General features: G+C 42.5%; 1 protein-coding gene across 1 annotated transcript in view; it reads left to right on the plus strand.

The window, feature by feature from the left end:
• The window catches only part of slit3 (slit homolog 3 (Drosophila)), a 237,875-nt gene that overhangs the window by 13,809 nt on the left and 205,260 nt on the right, over positions 1-18,806 (plus strand). Inside the window, exons 2-4 of the mRNA XM_076103197.1 lie at positions 1,183-1,254; positions 6,753-6,824; positions 10,854-10,925. Coding sequence (XP_075959312.1) covers positions 1,183-1,254; positions 6,753-6,824; positions 10,854-10,925 — 216 coding nt within the window. The remainder of the gene's footprint in view (positions 1-1,182; positions 1,255-6,752; positions 6,825-10,853; positions 10,926-18,806) is intronic.

The raw sequence follows: 18,806 nt of genomic DNA on the forward strand, positions 1-18,806 counted from the left end.
ATATCAAGAATCCTCAAATAGAAACCCTTCCTAATGGGACCTCATTCTGAGAACTTATGTTGTTGCTTATGATTTATAACAGTCTGTACTGTAGTGGCCGGGGATCTTTGATCAGCAGTAATTTCACGTGACCTCGCATAGCATCAGATGAGATGTTGAAACTATTCGTTGCCCTAGAGCCCTTTCAAGGACCCCCGTTGGACTCCTGGACCCAATTTTACGCTTTGGGGAGAGCTGCCCTTGCCCACACCAGCCCTCCTCCCTGTCTCAGGCCAGAATATGGCTCTTATTAGTGGCCCTTGCCATGGCAGCTTGGAGAAGCCTTTTGAAACCTAATATGGTCTTAAATCAGATTCATAAATGTTTAGGTGTATTATGAAAAACACACACGCAGGCCTACTTGGCAAAACCTGACTCTGTTTATGTGTGTGAGTGTGTGAGTGAGAGAGGGCGAGTGAAGGCTTACAAAGCGAAGGGAGAGAGAGTCGTGTGTGTTTTTGTGAAATAGGAAATTGTGTGTGTTTTTTTTCCTTGCCCTAATTCCTCCAGTACGACAGCGTTTCAATAAACAGCAAACCCGTATAAAGGGAACCAGTCTATACACACACACTCAGGTTCAGTCAGTTCACATTGCAGTGTGCATACATTGTGCACACGTAGTTAAAACAGATTGAATGACAGCCAGGAAACACGATAAGCTTTTAAACTCTGATGATGGAAAGAGAAAATAATTTCATCCCACTTCTTTTTTTTTTTTTTTTGAAAATTTGTAAATAAGTCGGATCGGCAGCAGCGCTAAGTGTGTGGAAAGAAGTGTGAGTGTGTGTGTGCAGAATTTTCCTGGTGCCTGTACGGTAGGAGTGTTTGTGTGTTCTGGTTTCTGTTTGTTTGTGTTTGTGTGTGTGTGTGTGTGTGTGTGTGTGTGTGTGTGTGGGCTCATGTGCTGTGGGCCGTTCTCACGCTCTGTCCCGCTAACACATTCACTAATTTGACTGAGCGAGAACACACACACACAGAGACCCACGAACGCAGGCACACATGTCGTTCCTCACTGATGTTCATTCGCTCTTAAGCATTTTTTATAATGAAATTGTAAGCTTTGAAGATTCACTGTGTTACATTAACTTCATACTGATGATTAAACTCATTATTAATGTAACCTTTGTGTTTCTCTCTCTGTAGGGATTTGAACAGAAACAACATCACCAGAGTCACTAAAGTGGACTTCTCTGGCCTCAAGAACCTCAGGATTCTGTAAGTCTGTTTCTGTCTTTGTTTCCGTCATCATTTTGTGTTGATAAACCGTTCGCTGCTGCTGAAAGGTTGTTAAGCCAGGTTGTTCAAATTACGTCGAATGTTTCGGTCTCTCTTTTGGTTCCGTCATGTTTATTTGTTCATGGGATCGTGTCCAAAGATTACAGACCTCATGTAAAAACTTTGTATTCTTATCCCCAACTTCTCTTTGTTTTTTTTTCTGTTTGCTCGTATGAGATTTCCAAGCCGGAGACAATTCTAAGAACAAGGAAAGCTGGGAATGTGGCGAATTCTCTGAAATCACTCGAACCTGCCGCTTAAGAACAAATCTCTTTATACGATCTGTTCTTGCATGAGCTCACTCTTAACGGACACGAGGTGCTTCACAAAACAACTGCAAGTGTAGGGCTACTGTAGGATTAAAGAAATGCAAGTAGTCTTTGATCAAATAACTGTAGCACTGAAAGAACATGCTTTTGCTAAATGTTTGATAGCTTCAAATAGCTTAAAGCAGATGTTGTAGCTTAACATCAAGTCTTTTATCCCATGGCGTGACATATTTCAGTAAGAAACATCCATGTTGTAGATGTTTGGGCATACAAAGCGTCCCATCTCCAACAGCAAGTGTTAACCGTGTAGGGGATCTTTCTCACCTCAGACAAATGGCTTCAGTTGTGTAAACATAATCACACCTCAACACAATTGGCGGATCAGAAAATGCTCATATGAGATGCTATCAAACGACCCACTGAGTCATTTAGATATGAGGATCTCATGTTTATTCTACCAGGTACCAGCAGGTCTATTATGAACTCTTTTTTTGTCCTCATTGTGACTGTATTTGTTTCTTTACAAGGAATCCCATTAACAAAAAAAAAACTGCCATGTTGGAGCAATTAGGCGAGTGCTATAGTTACCTAATAGGCCTGTATATGGCTATAGGGGAAACAAGTCTCTATAAAATAAAGTTTCCCGTCCTAATTAGGGATTTCAGAGCAGCAGAGAATGCACGTGTCTTATCCAAGGAGTTGAATCCCCTAATTACTGCATATTTATGAGGTTAAATAATATAGTAATAATGAGCTGACACGCCGAGCAGCAACACTCCCATTTGTCAAACAAACAATATGTTTAAACTGGTGCAGATATGACGGTATGCAGAGATGAACTGCTGAAACAAGTGTTGCACTTTCTACATTGTTTGCAAGAAAGTTTGAGTCATGTTTCATATGACACGGTGAAAGAAAAGATAACTCGGAATTTACTCCCATGTCTCTCCAAACAATAGTTAGGGAGTGCTGAATTTTTTGAAAGTTGTGCAATACTGGGACATCATACCAGAGATACCAGAATGCCTTTGAAAAATGAGAAATGAGAAACAGACATTTGAGATTCTTTATAGATGCTGTGATACACAGGGGATCTGTATAAAGTTGTGCACATGCTATTAAACTTCAAGAAAATAAAAAAAGGAAATTGATGCTTTATATTTCTACAATGTACACAGAAGGGTTTTTGGTCCACTGTACACAGTAGTTGCTTCTTCTCTGCATACTGGCCACAAAGAGCTGAACTAACTTGATGTGTCATAACTGGTGATTCCAACCATTGTGATATACTCTCTGTTCAGAAATGTGTTTTGTCTTTGGGACTTAAAAAAGAAAATAAAACAGCTGAGCCTGACCGACACAATGACTTCCAAAGGCAATTTATTGACTACAGACTTAATGTATAGCTGTCAGGAAACATCTCAACATCATCTTTTTTCTTATTATGAGTCTTCTTCATTCTGTTGTCATCTTTGATGCTCTTGAAAAACCTCCTGACATGCTAAAGTCATTGCTGATGATCTAACTCGTCAAATCTGAACGGCTGCACCCGACAGGAGTGTGACTCCCCGTCTCCTCTCAGCTGTCCTAATTGACTTCAAGGGCTCTCTCACTATCCTGCCTCAAGTGGCTCAAATGTGTGTGTGTGTGTGTGTGTGTGTGTGTGTGTGTGTGTGTGTGTGTGTGTGTGTAAGGCCTATAATAACTATAATCACTGTTTGCTGCATGCAGCTTCCCTCCTCACTCTGTTTTAACCAGACCGGTAGATAAAAATACACTCGGAGCCGAAACTACGCTGAGGAGTGGAAATAAGTTTATGCTTGTGTGTGTGTTTGCATTTGTTAGTGCATTTGTTTAACTATAACCATACTTGTGAGGACTATGATGGATTTTGGAACTTTTCAGGTTTTATATATGTATACGTGTGTTTGAGCAAAATAGGGAAAGAGAGATCTTTTATTTATGTACATGATGTGCACTTGAGACAGGGTGAGAAGGACCATGGGAGAGAGGCTCTGTGTGTGTGTGTGTGTGTGTGTGTGTGTGTGTGTGTGTGTGTGTGTGTGTGGTGTGCCAGCAGCTTGTTTCATGTGGTTGGTGATAAACTGCTGTGACATTTCCCTGCTCTAAATCTCTTAAAGAAATGGGAAGGAGATGGCTTGGGAAAGGGAAGATAGTCTGAGAAAGTACACACTCAGACCCCCCCCCCCTCCACACACACACACACACACACACACACTTTGTTGCATATGATATCAAGAGATGAACAAAAGCCTACATGGTCACAAAGAGTAGCCTTTCCCCTTATCTGTAGGTATTACTGTTACTTACCAGACCTCTATATCTCCCTCTCTCTCTCACACACACACACACACACACGCACACACACACCGTGCCTAGTTCTGGGTTTCCTGGTCTCTTACATACATCCCATGGGAAAGGTTTGCATGTAGTTAAACGCTTCTAACATTTTCCCCAGGGAAGGATAATAGCTGCTGACAAAGTATTTCTCAGCGCCCATGCTTACATATACAGGCTAGTAATTAATGATAGTTAGTCGTGTGAAAATACTTGACTTCCATTACAAATAATCTGACTTCTGTTCACCGAACTAAACTTCAGTATATCAGGTGTATTTTTCTGTACAATTACACCTCAACGATCTCAGAATTCTAGAAAAACAAAATATGTTCATATACTTGTTTGGTGCTATTTCAAATCTTTATATTTAGTATCTGACCTCATTAAAACACCCTAATCAGACTCTTTGCTGTAATCCGATTAAACATTTAACATAATGTGTTCATTTAAAAACACGTAATCCACCCCAGCAGTCTGAGTACTCTTTAATCCGAGCGGTCAGACCGTCTTGCTGTAATCACAGACGCAGCTTGTCTCGGCATCCGTGCTGCATGCGCAACACTTGAGCGCAATATCTTTGGCAGCCTTGCTTCTGCAAGATTTCTTCCAGACTGTGGCGAACTTGAGTAATTCCAAACAAATTTCGATGTAGGTGAAAACTCGAGCTTGATATTGAACATTTGGCTGCGGGGAAGTTAAATGTGGTTTCACCCGTTGTGTGTAAACAACAAGTGAAGTTAATATCCACTCAAGTATTTCCTTATTTCCTCCACACGCCAAGTGCTCTTGAGTTTGCCATAAGGAAGCGTGACATCATCGGGGCTCTTTATAATGGTTGCTAAGACTCTCTAATATGGTTGAATGAAAGTGTTATTAGACACTCCAGGCCCCACACACATGAAACCAATACATCGTTTCTCTCCTTCCTCCATCTTTCTCCATCTTGATGACGAATACTACAGACAGACCGATATAAAGACAATGCCTCATCTGAACAACATGCCAGCATCGACTCCCCACACCATGTGTTTGGCTTTAGATCCCCGGCCTTTATAAACTTCATTGAACAAATCAGCATGCGGTTGATCCCTCATTTGGACAAATAAACTCTCATATAGTTACTTAAAGTTACGTCTTGATTTAGCTTACCCCGGAGTTTACGAGATAGGCTTTTCTATCACGATCGAGAAAATGTAGCAGGACTATAATAAACATGTTGGATTGATGCTGGCTGGGCTGTAAATCACGACTGATGGGCTGCTGCCAGGATGTGTCTTTGGGTGTGTGCTTGCTACCTGTGCTTAACTCTGTATGTGTGCTTTTTACATGTTTACGTACATATCTGACATGCGGTGTGCATATGCATCTTCTGTACACTATGTATTTTTGCCTGGCAGCGTGTGGTTCCCTGTGTTAGCTAAGAGTTTAGACTTTATTCTGCAACTCTCGTTACTTTTCTGTTGCATGTGTTGCAGTGTTTCTGACTGGTTTTAGCATGCTGGACCAATTTTCACTAAATATTTGGTGATTTTTGCAATATGCAATGTGGTTCTGTTGCATGATTAATGTTATAAATCATTTCAACCCTGATTTTTTTTTCACACTGATGCACCCATGCACAGTTCCCGCATGTGTAGTGAGTCTGTTATCTTTCAGCCAAATGCATGCTTCTGTCCAACAAATTGTGTGTGTGTGCGCCTGTGTGTGTGTGTGTGTGTGTTTGTGGAAAGAGCCGGTATGACAGACCGCAGATTAATGGCTGTAATATAGCTGCATATCTGTCTAAACATTTTCTTTGAAAGAATATTTAAAGGGAGGTCATGCCAAAACAATTCAAGTCCACATGGCAGGCTAGATATCGTCTCGTTTGAAACGGCTTCTTCAGTCCTCCTTGGTTTCTTTGTCTTCTTTTAATATCCCTCTCACTCAATCCATCTCTTTCATTCTGGGTCTCTGAGACTTTGTTTCCTCTCTCTCTCTCTCTCTCTCTGCCTCCTCCTTTCCCATTGCTTCCTCCCTCCTCTCTTTCTCTATCTCTCTCACATTAGCCTCTTCTTCCCTTCGATCTCCCCCGTCCCCTCCTCTCTCTCAGGAGATGTCACTCTTAACATCCTCAGACAGAAAATGTAAACATGCATATCTGCGGAGGTTTTCTCTCTCCTTTACTCGTCACCATCTGGAAAACCTTAGATCTCCCCCAAAACATGACAGCACACTCAGAGCAGGGAAGAGAAAAAACGAGATATCCAGTGAGGGCTGGAGGAGGGATGGGTTGTTAATTGTTTGTTTTGGCTCACTAGATATGGACATTTGTGAAATGCTGCGTGTCCTCAACTTTTCAAACGTTTGCTTGGTGCCAGATTCATTTGTTCAGCGCACCGATTTCTTTGTTTATACAACCAATTTTTTAAAAGTGCAAATGTCTCTCGATGTTTGAAATCTCTTTATTTCTTTCTGGCAAGCAGCTGATGTTTGGACTGTCCAGAAAATGCGATTTATCTTGTGTTTCTTCCTCTGGTTTGAACCTCCCAGGTCAGCCTGGAAAGCTGGCTGTGGATAGGTGTTCCCAACTACACAGTTGTCCCACAGTTTGATATTTAAATTAGGACCTTTTTAAAGAAATGCTTACTCAGGTTACTTTTTTTTATTGCCTCCTTTGACAGACTGTCATTGATGTTTTCTCTCCCTTGTCTTGGCTGTTATTCCCGGAGGCCCGTCGCAGTATTTCTGCTTGATTTTGTAGAATTATAAAAGTAACTCCGACTAACTGCTGTTCTTTTCTCTGTGTCTTTATGTCCGTCACTGTAGTCATCTGGAGGACAATCAAATCAGTGTTGTCGAGAGAGGAGCCTTCCAAGACCTCAGACTGCTGGAGAGACTGTAAGTACACCGGCTTATATTGCTACCTGCTCTGCGAAAGTGAGAGAAAAGAAAAACTAAACAGCTGATGCAAACTAAAGGTATTTTAGGCACGTAAAACCCCCACCAGGCTACAAAAAAAGCACAAAAATAAACATCCCCAAAATATGCATAAATGCACACCGGCAAACACGACTTCACACATAGGCAAATATTTGACTTGCTACTGCAGATTTTCCATTTCCCCAAACATACACACACCTTTTGACATGCTGTCAGTTCTGTAAAGCGCACACACACACACACACACACACATACACACACACACACCCACCGTCACACAAAGAGAGTATGTGGATGATACCCAAGTCCATCCACTTCACACACAACCTCGGAATCTCTCATAGATATTGCCTTGTTCAATGTGTGTGGTTGTGTGTGCGTCCATCAGCTCACACCAAGGCTCTAGTCAACAGAATCAATGTGTCAGTGCACAACACAACACTTCCCACAGACACAGACACACACACACCTGCATGTTTATGACTCTGTGTTGGAGGATGACAGACAGAAAGCTGTCCAGGACGACTGCTGCACAGTGTTCATGATGCCATCGCTTGAAATGAAAATAGAGAGCAACAGACTGCGTATTATCAGATGTTTACTCCTGAAATTCAACTTTCATTTTAAAGCTTTTTTTAAAGGTGTCTTTCAGGTGATGTTACACATACGCATTTCTAACCTCAGGAACTGACTGTCTTTACAGCAGTTATCGCTGGGCTTGGACAGGAGCTGAGAATCTCCTCACTGATATGATAATGTCAGTTTCTTAGCTATTTAAGCCCAGGAGGGAGTAGTAGCTAAGATAATAGTAACTTGAAGTGATGCGAAAAGAAAAACTGCGTGGGGACCAGATAGATTTAAAGATTTTGTCTGCCGTGAAGAGGAGAGTTTAGAGTTTAAAAGAGCAAAGATAGGAGGACCATGTGCCAGAGAAATACAGATCGACGAAAGCACTTAGTTCAGGTGACGGCAAATGTTGAGTGGCAGCAACATGTGTATCTTGTCTCTTTATGGAGATCACACAACCAATAGTGAAAGCGCGAGGTGACGGGCTGCTTTAATGTTAAAAGGCTCTTTAATGCGGTGTGTCAGGAAGGGTCAGAGGTGAGGGGTGAGGGGCTGGAGAGGTTAGGAGGCAACATAGCTGTGTGTCAAAACTCACACAAGCGATGGCATCCAAGGCAAGTATAGTATATATAGTAAGTGTAGTATACGGATGACTTGTACCTAATCGAAGGAAAATACAAAAGTTAATATTCTCCGTTTTGAACATATTAATAACAAAAACTCTGGTGTATCGACGATAATAATAATCAGGCTCCTGAATATTGTTTTCTTCTCTGCAGTAATAATGAAAGGCTTTTTAAAATGCTTAGTTGACAGGGTCTCTGATGTTATGGCTGTCGGGGTGAAAGTTTAGGGGTGAGAGGTCGTGGTGCTGAGTCTGTGTGATTTATGACGTCATAATGTGAAAAACATGGAGCTTAGGTACTCATCTCTTTAGGTGAGTACATCCATGTCTGTCCACACATGAATTATAAAGTCATTTCACCTCATGTGGTCATTAAAAAGAATCAAACACAGACTCAGAGTTGGTCTGAAGTGGCAACATATAGAAGATTTTCATTCCTGTATGAGGCTGTAATCGGTAATTGATGGACATTTTACAGAAATGTGAGTTTTTATTTTGTTTTCCTGACAAAGATATATCAAATTTCTGGATTTTTAGGTAAACTGGCCCAGTGAGATTAGTTCCCCTCAGCCTCCAAACCATTTCTGCTGGACTTTACTGTGATTCTGACTAATATGGACAATCTTCCAAATCTACAAAATATAGTGCCTGCATGGACTTGCGGCCTGGTGATGTTTCAAAGGTTCCGAGCAGAAGAAACTCGTCAGTATTTGAAAACACACAAAGGATTCTTCTCTTAAAAACCGTAACTATTTTATGAGCGAACATCCTAAAATGACTCAGAACTGTAACAGTAGCCGATCAGGCGCTTATACTTTTGTACCAGCAGTTATTTTCTAAGAGCAAGGGTCAATTATTTCAAATGGAGGGTAGCTCTTTTTGGGCTGCAGCTCTCTTTCCATTGGTGCACACACAAGTGAAAGTTGGGGTCTTATTATCATTATCACAAGGGTTAAAAGGTTGGTGTCTGTGTCTTCTCCAGAACAGATTCTACTTTGTGACCCCCGTGACCCCCCCCCATCCTCCTTTTCTTCTCTTTTTCCCCTCCACGCCTCGTCTATCAGCCAAATGCTTTGGTAGCTTGATAACACTTTCACTCCCTCCACTCACGCTGTCCTCATCTTTCTCTGCTGCAGCCAACCCTGCCCTCCTCCTGCACACACACACACACACACACACACACACACACACACACACACACACACACACACACACACAAACAGGCAGACACATCTTTCACCCTCACAGACATGTCTACATTGTAGGTCAACACCAGTTTGTCACTCTCTCCATCTTCCTCTGCCTCTCATTCCTTTGTAAATAATTGCCACGTGTTCATTTCATGCTCAGTTCAGCATACTCGAGCAAAGAATGGTAGTTTACATGTAACACATAGGAAGGCCTCGGGCTGTTTTCATTTTATATTAGTTGAGTAACAGTCCCATATCAAAGGAAAACAAAATGTCCCAAAAAGTTCCTTGGAACCTCATTACCAAGATCACAAAACCACATAGAGGTGCCGATGTTGACCAAAAACTATTCAACTCGACAACAGTGAACCCAGAGGGTCTTCATTAAGAGTTGTTTTTAACTTTTTTTTCTTCTAATAATTGACTGTTTATCCATCTGGTGATTAATGAAAGCCAGCCCATCCTACTGATGCTTTTCTTCTTAAAAATATGAACTCTCATGGGTGTGTGCATACACAAAGAGTGTCTATCATTCTGGTATCCATCTAGGTTGAGTGACCGCACCCAAAATAGTGGATGAGTTTATGCACAAGATCATTTGGCTCTCCTGATTGGCCGTTACTGTTAGTCTAAAGGCCTATTTCAGAATGACGTGATCTTTAGTGCTGCCGAAAGTCCTTTATGTTAGTCACTTTCTTTCATTCACCCTTTGCCCATGTAATAAATAAATACTTTTGTTGCATCTGAAGAGTTTTTTCTTTTGTTATAAATGTGCAGACATCTTTTACCAAGATGTGGGACTGTTTGTGTTGGCTGCAAACATCTGACACTACTTATTGGGAAGCTAAGATTGAAGAGTGCTGAAGCTCTCAGACTTGTTTGTCTGGACCGATGTTAGAGGTGTAAGGCAGGATGGATAAGCTATCCGTTTTATTGGTGAGACGTGAATCAAATAGGAATTCTTCAGCAAAGCTCCTGCATTCTGTGCATTTTTGTCTCATGAGGACAAATATGGACGATATGATTCGGCTTATTTTGTGCTATCTGATAACTAAGTAGTGCATGCCACTTTCTAGATGATTATATGGTTTTCATCTCTCATTAAAGTGACATTAGATTTTGTTTTTAAACTGAACTCAGCTGTCAACGAAGTGCAGATGGCTGGAAGACGCCAGGAACCTAAACTTGTTCCTTCTTTCACTCCCAGGTCAAAGCACATGCGGGGATCATAGTGATAACTGGCTTTAGAGAGCTTACAGGACGATAACCTGCAACTGACACACACACACACACACACACACACACACACACACACACACACACACACACACAGACCATGATAACCTGTAAGTCATGATCACAGGAAACCAGACAGACTTTCCCATGAGTTTGACCTTTGAACCGTGAACCCGCTGACCTTCAAGGTGATCCAGTGGCCTGGTCGGTGATAGTTCAGTCAACACAAAAGCAGGGATCGAAGTGATTTATGAGTGCATGATTTTCACCGTGTTCTGTTCACGCTGAGGTTTCTCTTTGAGTTTTACAAAGTGAAACCATTTCATTGAACTATTTCCTTTCTCTTTCTGCCTCCGCTTCTCTCCACAGTCGCCTGAACAGAAACAAACTCCACTTCCTCCCAGAGCTTCTCTTCCAGTCCAACCCCAAACTAGGACGACTGTGAGTACACCTTTCTTGTTTTTCCATCCCTCCATCACACTTTCCTCAAATCTCTCTCTCTCTCTCTCTCTCTCTCTCTCTCTCTCTCTCTCTGGCTCTTTTCTGTCTTCTTTTGATGTGTTACATGATCCATTTGAAAACACGGCCACGGTGCAATGTCAGAACTTTTATCCGAGTTGAGGGTTCAAGTCCCGCGCCAGGTGTCACAGTGCCGCTCTGTGCTCCTGCGGAGAGGTGAACAGGAGTGTGTCTATGTGTGTGTGTGTGCGCACGGTTTTAAGAGGTGAAGGTTTGCCTGGAGCGAATGTTTTCCTTGGACCTGTGAGGAATTTTTATTCAAGAATATGGAGTTTTCCCAGAGCATTCAGAGTGTAAGAGCAGGTCATACTGATGCAGAGACGCCTCCCACTTCCCCTCCTTCTCTCTTTTTCATCTCACATTCCCAGATACTCGCTCTCTCTCTCGCTCTCTCTCTCTCTGTTTGTGTGTTTCAGTCCCATCGGTGCATCCGCCCCGTCTCCTTTTCTTCCCCTGTGCCCTCTCTGTCTGCACTCTTTCTTTCCACTCAGCTTTTCTATTTGTCTTATCCTCAGAGAGTCTCTCTGTCAGCTTAGGTTGAAGGTTCACACACCTTTCTAAACCTTATGGCTGTTTATGTTGGGCTGCCTTCAAGTGAAGCTAGGTAGACACTGTGTGCGTGTGTGTGTGTGTGTGTGTGTCTCTTGTGCATGCTTGCTTTTGACTGCTTATGTCTGCAGTCATTTTCATATGCCTTCTTGAACTTATTTATCATGTATTTCTTAGTGTGTGCATGCAGGCACCATATTGATATACTATATCAGCATATCAGAGTGTTTTTTTGTGTGTGTGTGTGTGTGTGTCGCGAGGTGTGAGGTGTTAGGATAGGGAATACCAGCACTGTGACATTAAACCTCTCACTTCTCTCACTCTCTTTCATAATGTTTCCATGAGGCAGAACACCTTGGAAAGTACTTTAACCTTCCTTTGTAGATATTCTTCTGTCAATGGTGTTTTTGAGTTTTTGGCATTATTGACGTTTTAGCCGTTTAGGAGATCAAACAGAAAATTAGACCCATAAAAGTGAAAGGAAAACTCCATTAAAAAGCTTTTGAGTACCACAAATCTAATGCCTTTAGTCTAAAACAAAAAGTAGATCTGAAACCGTTTGTAGGTTGCTCCCTCACAGAGAACGTCAGCTTCCGTAACGTGTCATAATATGTCAAAATGTCCGAAGAAATGTCTCACGGGGCTGAAGTCCACCTCTACCCCTTTGATAGGTATGTACAATATGTTCCCAGGAGTCATAGTTCTGCAACAACATGACTAAATACACTGTTCAAGTGTTAAAGTGTCAAAGCTTTCACAGGAAGTAGCACGTTATCGGTGGACCAGAATTGATGGGAACATACCGATGATCACTTGGACTGGACATTGGATTATGTTGCAGGAATGTCGGAGAAGTTCCTGTGGACATTTTTTAACATGTTTTGCTCTGAACCTCTGACACCATTGGAATCTGTTCTAGCTGTCTTTGTAAAGGAGCAACTTACAACCTTTCACAACCATCTTTCATGCATGCAGGCGGTACACAGCTCCACAGTCTATTCCAACACTAACACAGGTCTTATCTTCATTAAGTCATTGATCATCGCTGTCCGGTAAAGATTGTGCATCTGCATATTATGCGATTTTAGGTTCTCGGAAAAACTTAAGGATGAAATGCTGTTTTGTGGGCTCGGGCAATTCTCCTATGTCTTAGGAAAATACTTAAACTTAAAAACTTTTTGAGTTGTCTAACTGTCCCACTGCTTTTATTATATCGGGAAAAGTTTAAAAATATGCTCTTTAGTCTTGCAATTGACCCTCAAAATCTAAATCTGAAAAATTGTTTTCATTTTGAAACACTAGAAGAACAATGACAACAAATACAGTAATAATAATATTGGTGGTTTGTGGTGATGACAATAAATTGTATTTTCCGCCGCACTTTCTCAATCTGATCTCTTGTGTTGGCAGAAAAGCCACAACAAGATGAGATCTTCTCAGTAGGGGGCTCACTGTGAAACCCATATTTCATCGCGTGTTTCAAGCATTGTGGTGATGATCGTGATGTATCGCTGAACACAGCAAAGTGGACTGTTATGGCTGAAAGCAAATCGTCATTTACGTCAAATGTGGCTTCCAGGATCCCACACAGTCAAAACCCTCTCATGCAAACACATGCAATCGCACGTACTCCATCATACACACAAACACACACTCTCACTGTGTTTGCTTCTTATTTCCAACACTTTCTCTTGTTCTTCATGAGTGACGGTCCTATTCCCTCCACCGCCTGGATTACTATTCTATAAAACCCGTAATTGTTCTCGATAGCTCTTATTTATCGCTGGTCGGATATGGATCCCTGGAGCTCTCAGACAACTCGGTACGAGAGTGGAAAAGGGCGAACGTGTTCCAAACTTAACATTATAAATCTCATGTTCTTTATATCCCTACTTTTGCCATCAGCACAATCTAAATTACAGTGTCTGGAGTTTTCCTGCTTTTTATTAATTTTTTTCTTCTTCTTTTCCACTTTTCTCATCTTTCTCGTCCATTTTTTTGGTGCTCTTATCCCATCCACGCTGTGTTTTTCTGCGAATGAAGGAAGTGGTGTCGGTGTAAATAGCCAGGTATGTAGCGGAGAGAGCGTGTACGAGAGAGAGAGAGACAGAAGGGGAATAAATGTAGGTAGAATGACAGCAGAGTGAGAACAAAAGTTAGAGGGAGGCAGACGGAAAGAGAGAATAACAGCAGGAGGGTAAGAAGGAGGAGACGGGGAGGTTTGCTGGTGGGTTTCTGGTTTGGGTTCGTAACCTTCCTCTCTGTCAGCCTCGGTTAGATATTAAATGATGGCAGTGTGATAGGAATTACCTCTTAACCCTCCTATTAAAGCCCTGTGGTCTGAGGTTTGGAGACTAGGGGAGAGGGAAGGAGCTGGACTAGCATCAAGGGAAAATAGGCATGGGTTGGAGGTTTTTGCTCTTGAGGTGGGTGGGAGGTAAGGGCAAGAGGTATCAGGCTGGATAATAGTTTTTAGTCTTCCAGGAGTCTTGGACCCTGCAGAGATGAATGAAGCGTGCGACTCGCAGCTAGTATCGAAGAGGTTGGCTTTGTTTCTTTTCGGAAAATGTTCTAATTGAGCGGTACGTGCGGATGGTGAGTGCCTGACAAAGACAGATGAACAATGGGTATTGGGGAGGTCATGTGAAGGAGGGAGATGGATAGATGAAAGGAGGAAGGGAGCAGAGTCGATGGATGGAGGGGTTGGAGTCCTGGTGACCCCACTAGGTGCTCAGTCGTGGGGGGGGGGGGGGGGGAGCAAACACAGATAGGGATGGCGAGATAGACGGATCGCGGACTGGAGTCTGTGGGTTTCAGTGTGTGCAGTCTGTGGTCATTTTCCCCCCACAGTTTGCAGAGACTGTGGTCTCACAGCACATGCACCCAGACACACACACTAACACACACGCTTAGACGGAGCTCAGAGTAGAATAAATTTACTCGAAAGGCAATGACTTTCTGGTTTTAAAAAGCAACAATCACGACGGCTCGGATGGAAAAATGCGAGCTTTTGGGTTAGAGGGCTTTTTTTGTTTGCATCAGTGCACATCGGAGTGTATCAGGGAGGTTTACTTTGCTAAGTGACGTGATGGCTGTTAGTCTGCTGTCTAATAACACTGACCCAGACTGAGCCTCATCCTGTTATCTTCACTTTCTGCTCCGGTAGTTTGTGTGTGTGTGTGTGTGTGTGTTTGCTCATGTTTTTATGTGTGCATGCCTGCGAATGTGTGCGAGTGTGTGTTTGCGTCTGTGCATGCGAGCCAGCGCTGGTCATTCTTCATCATTCTCCCCCATTAAAGCAGCTCAGGTTACAGTTGATTGGTTCGCATGAGAGGAGAGGGTGAGCGATGAAGAAGAAAAATGAGAGTAACGTCAGACTCGAGAGATATTTCCCCTTTTCCTTCACCACTAGGAGGGCTTCAGATGCTGCGTATTGCATAATGGAGGAGGTGATTTTTTTTACCATGTTTCAACGTTCATGGACACTGAAATAAAAGTATTGTCTGGCTCTAAAGACGTAGAACCCTTGTGTATTGTACGCTCGATTATTTTGAACAAGAATGAAGACGTATGACATCAAATTTGTGCTTCAAAAACTTTACTGTATAAAGCAAGGCTTTGTAAAAGACTAAATAGTACAATCCTCCTCTTTGCAAATGGAGAGTTACATTCATCGACAATAAAACACATCCTTGCTTAATTTATTACTTCTGGTTTTGCTGCCACAGTTTAACTTGTACCGCATTTCCACTAGGTGGTACAGCACGGCTCTATTTAACTCGACTCACTCTTTTTCGGGCTTTCCACGAGCAAAACACCTGGTACTTTTTTTGGTACCACCCCGGGCGAGGTTCCAAGTGAGCTGAGCCGATACTAGAAGGTGGAGTTAAAACACGGCAGACCACTGATTGGTCAGAGAGATTTGTCACTAGCTTGAAATGGGACTTCCTGCATAAACCCGCCATTATTGAGAATCCAATCCATGTTAATTTATAGCCCTAGCCCTATTTTTAGGCCTTACAAGGTCTATTTGAATAATTTTGATGCTAGATACAGGTAACACTTGTGAGATGTGTTGAGATGTGTAAATATTGTGTATATGTTACTGGTTAATAGTGAATGAAGATGGTACACAGCTCAAATTGAAAAAAGTTTCAGGTTCGCCTGGAAAAAAAAGCACTGACAGCATGAATATATTTTTTTAATGATGCAGGTGTAAGCTAAAAACTCTGCCAAATCATAGCACAACGTGTTACAGTCTCCACAAACTAATTTTACTTCGATTGAGTGAAGCAGGCAGCATAAATGAGGTCTGAGTCAAGCCAAATTCTCATTTTTGGAACCAGCTGTTGCGCTGCTGTATTCTAATTTTATATACTATATAACTACATATTAACTATATATTCACTTGCTTTATCACTAAGAGTGTTCAATACATCGTAATAAAGCAGTTTGGTGTCATTTCCAGCAATGTTCAGCCATTTTCAGCTCTCATGTCTCTCCTCCATAAAAAAATCTCCTCTCAGTCCGTGTCTCTTTAAACCTTTGTAAGGCCTGTGATTGGCGGATTTCATCATGTGACACCTTGTTAAACGCGGAAGAGAGTAACGAAAGCAATACGCGGGTTATTTCGAAGATTAACAGCCTTTTATCCACTAAAAATCTCGATATGCTTGGCACAACCCCTATGCGTAAAATCCATTGATCCAGGAGAAAAATGCTGGCCATTTCCTCATAGAAGGCCCCAGTACGTTCATTTCAATGCAGAGAGAGAGAGTGGAAAGAGGGTCTATTTTCACTGCATCGGATTACTATCAATGGATTACCTGCGTTTTTCGGCACGAAAATCACCAAAAGGTATGCTGACTTTCAATTTGTTTTCTGGGGAGCAGTGTGTTGTTTGTTGGCTTTGTTCATGTAACTTTTGAATGGTTTGACGTGAGTTGACTCGGTATGGAGCCCTAGTGCAGAATCATGTATCCATCCACCATGATCGCTGCCGGCTTTGTGATGAAAGATGAAAATCGGGTGCACAGTTCGCCAATTTTTTGGAGAAAAATCCGTGATTTTGTGATAAATCTTCTAGTTTATTGAATTAGTTTGTGTATAGCTGTGTATAATTGTGTAAAATGGCTGGTATGATGATTTTGCCCAGACTTTTTTTGTTAATTCGGTATTTAATATGTCTGGAGCATTTTTGATATTTCTTGATGAAAAGTCCATTCGGAACCACGGTACCACGCTAAACGGTCTCGCTCGAACCCCAAATGGGGCTCGGTCGGGCTAAAGAGGATTACAATCCAATGCTGTTCCTGCAATAAAAATGTAAACAATGAAAATAAACTGACAAAAGAGCCTGTTAACCAGAAATCTATCAGATTCTAGTTTGCTAGCATGCACTGGTGTAGTACAGCTTGTATACTCCTGTCTTTTTTAGTTTTCAGCCTTTTCCTATCCTTTACCACTGCTGCGTAATGTCCTAACTGCACCCTATAAAATGCATCACAGCAGGAATACCAGCAGCCAAACTTTCAGCCTAAAAGTTTTTCTTTGGAGGCGTAATGGAAAGAGAAGTGAGTTCCTGTCCAGAGGGATGCCGGTGAAGGATTTTATCCACTCAAAGTGTCCTTTAGAATGATGGTTAATCTCTACATGCTCACTCACTATGGACCGGTCTGGACAACAGCCTTACATAAGTTCCTGCAAAGTTAAAGTGTAACTATAGACAGGTTAAAAACAGAGAAAGCTGTGTCGAAGTGAAACGGGAGTAAGAAAGGAAAGGATGGAAATATAGCAGAAGGGAAATGGCCGGCAATAGTCAACAAATCATGACCTGGAAGGTTGCCAGTCTAAACCCTTGCACTGACGAGTGGACGGTAATGAGACATGCTCTGCTGCACCATTAGGTTACCCTTGAGCAAGGCACTTAACCTCCAGATGCTTCAGTGGAGCCCCCAGATGTGAAAGTGTGGACCTTCCTCAGTTACTGTAAATACAACTGTGCTGGTTGAGTCGGGGGGGAAAAGAAGCTGGACGGAGAGAGAGGAATGAGGGAGGGAGGGAGCAGTGGGGGCGGGGGGGTCATTTGACATGTCTTTTCCTCCTAATTAAGGTAATGGAGAAAGACGAGGAGGTTGCCTTTAATCTTGGCTAATTGTCCATTTAGAGGCGACTGCGATAGTTTACCTGCTGGAATGTTACGGTTAGTGTTACAGGAAGTGGGTGTTCTCTGTGCGTCCAGTGATTGGCTGCGACAGACGGGGCCTCAGTGCCGATTGGTGGGAATGGTCTGGAGGGGTGAGGGGTGAACGTAAACTGCCTGAATTTGTGTGTGTCTTCTCTTTTTCATCATGGGATGGTTCATTCATTTACTTTCTTTCCCTTTTTCCCCCTTTTTTCCCCCCATGAGCTCTCTTTCTGTTGCACACAAACCGAACAAACGGCTCCGTTGTTTGTATTGCTGTCAGCAATTGAAAGATTGTTTTCTTGTCACCAGGCTCCGGGCCCTTTGTTTGGTTTTCACGCCACTGGGTACTGGCGAGAAACAAATAAGTCGCAAACACACACACACATACACACACCCACACACACACACACACACACACACACACACACACACACACACACACACAGAAGCACACACACATGCCTCTCTCTCTCTCTCTCTCACGCCACCTCTCCCGCTGATTCAACACCACAGGCTCTGGATGCAAAATTGTGTGTGTGTGTGGGTCGACGTGTGTATGTGTGTGTGTGTGTGTCTGTGCTTGTGTTGGTACATTGCAGACTTAATACCAAACCACACACCCACGACATAGCTTCCTAATAATTAAACATGACTCAGAAGTACAAACAAAGGTATACAGCTGCACGACAAGGCTGTTAGGACCTGACAAGCAGCTGCACCACAGTGCCTATGCATATCAGTACTGTGTGATTTGAGTTTATTAATCTTACTTGGATTCAATCTTAAAATCACAAGTGCTTCCTAAAACAAAGGAAAACATGCCAATAGGTTTAAATGGGAGTAGGTGTTCTGGAATGGAGCTGCACCCAGGTGGCCCATAGGCTCCATGATGGAGCTGCTCCGAAGGACCCACACTGCAATTCTCTGGTATTCGGGGGAAGGTAAGGTACTTTTACAGAGGGAACCTGACCAGAGCTACTCTAAAATAAGACTGCTCTTAGCGGCTTGTGTGTGTGTGTGTTTCCCACAGCCCAGACGGCAGTGTGATTTTGTCCCAAGACATATTT

This window comes from Anarhichas minor, unplaced genomic scaffold (genome assembly GCF_050575085.1).
Source record: "Anarhichas minor isolate MPS153535 unplaced genomic scaffold, ASM5057508v1 ptg000028l, whole genome shotgun sequence".
NCBI lineage: Eukaryota > Metazoa > Chordata > Actinopteri > Perciformes > Anarhichadidae > Anarhichas > Anarhichas minor.